Here is a 2,500-nt window from a genome sequence, read left to right as displayed (position 1 = left end):
AAGAAAAAAAAACGTAAAATAGCGCTTTCTTCAAGGGTTACCTTATATGGCTAAAAAGTGACAGACGATGGTCACATTTTCCCCAGTCACTCCCTTGTTGCAAAATATAATTTCCGGATAACACCACCCACGAATCACATTAACTTACGCCTCCCACGTGATCATTGATAGTGTTCATCCGGAATAGAGGCAAAATGGTGGACAGGTTAGGTATGTGACGAAAATTGTTCTTTTCCTGTGCAATTTTAGGGGTCTTTTCCTCTAAAAGCGTGACCATATTATGTACTCGTTGCACAGATCTATGTAACTTTATTGTATGGAAAATTTTTAACGACATAAGTTTCTTGATGACACGAAATCCGGGCACGAAATAGACTGTCATCAATAATATTCGAAATGGGATGTGGTTATTTGCCGATTTGAAGAGTCGGTACACTCTGTGGAAATCTTAGCCTAGACAGTTTTGGGGAAAGTGAGGAGGTTAAACTGACGAAAAACAGGAATTAGGGCCACATACGAACCTGTCCTGAACTTGTCCAGGATGTAGAGTACTGTACTGCTTATGCGTCGATCAACTCGAAACTTCAACCCCCCCCCCCCCCCCCCCCCCAAAATGGCCAAAATGGTGTTCAAATGCCTAACCCTATCATTTGATTTATCAGTCATCCCCTACTAAAGAACAATTGTTGTCGGCTCCTGTCGTCTTTAATTAAGACCTTGTTTGCAAGCCAATCGCTCACAAATGCTATATCTCTTCCTTTAAACTCTTCCATTTCCTCTAAACACGTGTTTTATAGCTGTTACGGACTTAAGGGCCTGAAAAAAAAAATCATTTGAAACCTGACACTTCCGGTTCAATTTTCCCCACTCCCTCGGCACAGAAGATAGTCAAATGCCTGGGGTTTGCCTGGTGGGGAAGGGGATGTTGAATTTTCGATTTGATTGGTGCATTACAACTACAAGAGTTATTTTGTATTCTCAGCTACATCTGTTTGTCAAATCCGAGGCTTTTCTAGAAGGACGAGTAATCTTTTGAAAATATCCTTTTGGTTAGTTACTATTGTTGGAGTGAAATGTCATATGGAGCGATTTGTGAAAAATTGACATCAGGTGTTAAAAACTCCATCTTCGTCATCTTTTTTTTTAGCAAACACTGAAGCTAATGAGAGGAGGATACGTAACGTGGAAAATTGTTTTGGTGCCTCTGGGCAAGTAAGTGGTCAAAACAAAAACATTTATTAATTTGCTAGATTTAAATGGTTTCTAATGCGATGTGCAGTGTGTAAGTATCAATAATGATAAATATCATTATCATTCGATGCATTTTACTCTTCCTTTTCATTGGCCGAGAGCCCACCACATGACCTGCAAATAACTGCTTACAAATAATGGCCTGCTCATGCATAATACCGTCCATCTTTGTTTTGTTGCAAAGAATATTCTGTTCATGCATAATTGAAACCCCGCTCTTGTGTGACAATGGCAGTTTGCTTTCCTGAGCTTTCAGAAAGTGATTTAATTGTTGGGAATTGTGAAAAACAAACTCAGTTATCGAATGATAAAACAATATAACTGAACTTTATTATGTCAAAATATCGTGATTTGTGAGTGTCTTGCAGACAAATTATTGGCCTCATCCTTCGGCTTTGGCAAATAATTGATTTGCTCACCTTGTCACTGACAAATCATGATATTTTGCTCAACCGTGTCCAATAGTTGTTAATAATTATTATTATTGTTGCTGTTATTATTATTTTCAATTTGCTCACCACTAACGACATCTCATCATGATTTGAAAAACTTTTGTCCAGGTGGTAACATTGTTTTGTGCAATTTTCAGCCATTAATGGTACAGGGAAGAGTTCTTGTGGGGGAAGGAGTTTTGACAAAGCTTTGTCGGAAAAAGCCCAAACCTCGTCAGTTCTTTCTATTCAATGACATTCTTGTGTATGGAAATATTGTCATCAACAAGAAAAAGGTCTGTAATGCAGCAGTTGCAGTAAGTTGTGAGGCAGGCTTTGCACAGGGTCGACCAGAGGTCCATATGATACTGATTAATTTTTTGAAGTCTTTTACATAGATTTATCAGGTGATGTCAAAGCTGCAATATTGCCATGATTCTTTTAAAGGAGACATTTTTTAGTGGAGTTAGAGGTTGTTAATTAACTCATTGACTCTTGAACTGTTCCCCATTGACGAGTAAAATCATCTGGAATTAGACAGAGTAAAATCTATTAAGTATCACTCCCAAGGGTCAATGTGTTAGTTACATTTTCATTGTTGAAAAGTTTTTGTATTGGTGAACATCCAATGATGCTTTGCAATCTGTAATATTGTTGTGATACTATAGATGGCTGTTCTTGTGTACTGAGGCAATCGCCTTGGGGACACCAGAATTTTGAGAATGTAAGAAAGGGTGAAGATAATGATGTTCCTGTTATTGGTTATAATAAGAATGATTTTTCTCCCTTGTCTTTAAAGTATAACAAGCAACATATTA

The 2,500-nt window shown here is 37.8% G+C and overlaps 1 protein-coding gene across 1 annotated transcript in view; it reads left to right on the top strand.

Annotated features, from left to right (window-relative positions):
- The first annotated feature begins 142 nt into the window (after positions 1–142).
- LOC138021602 (pleckstrin homology domain-containing family F member 2-like) overlaps positions 143–2,500 on the top strand; it is a 9,856-nt gene continuing 7,498 nt past the window's right edge. Inside the window, exons 1-4 of the mRNA XM_068868508.1 lie at positions 143–210; positions 1,148–1,212; positions 1,841–1,978; positions 2,482–2,500. The exon at positions 2,482–2,500 is cut by the window's right edge and continues 45 nt beyond it. Coding sequence (XP_068724609.1) covers positions 195–210; positions 1,148–1,212; positions 1,841–1,978; positions 2,482–2,500 — 238 coding nt within the window. The 5' untranslated portion in view covers positions 143–194. The remainder of the gene's footprint in view (positions 211–1,147; positions 1,213–1,840; positions 1,979–2,481) is intronic.

Source organism: Montipora capricornis, chromosome 10 (assembly GCF_036669925.1).
Source record: "Montipora capricornis isolate CH-2021 chromosome 10, ASM3666992v2, whole genome shotgun sequence".
Taxonomy (NCBI): Eukaryota; Metazoa; Cnidaria; class Anthozoa; order Scleractinia; family Acroporidae; genus Montipora; species Montipora capricornis.
This window is presented reverse-complemented; position numbering and strand designations above follow the sequence as displayed.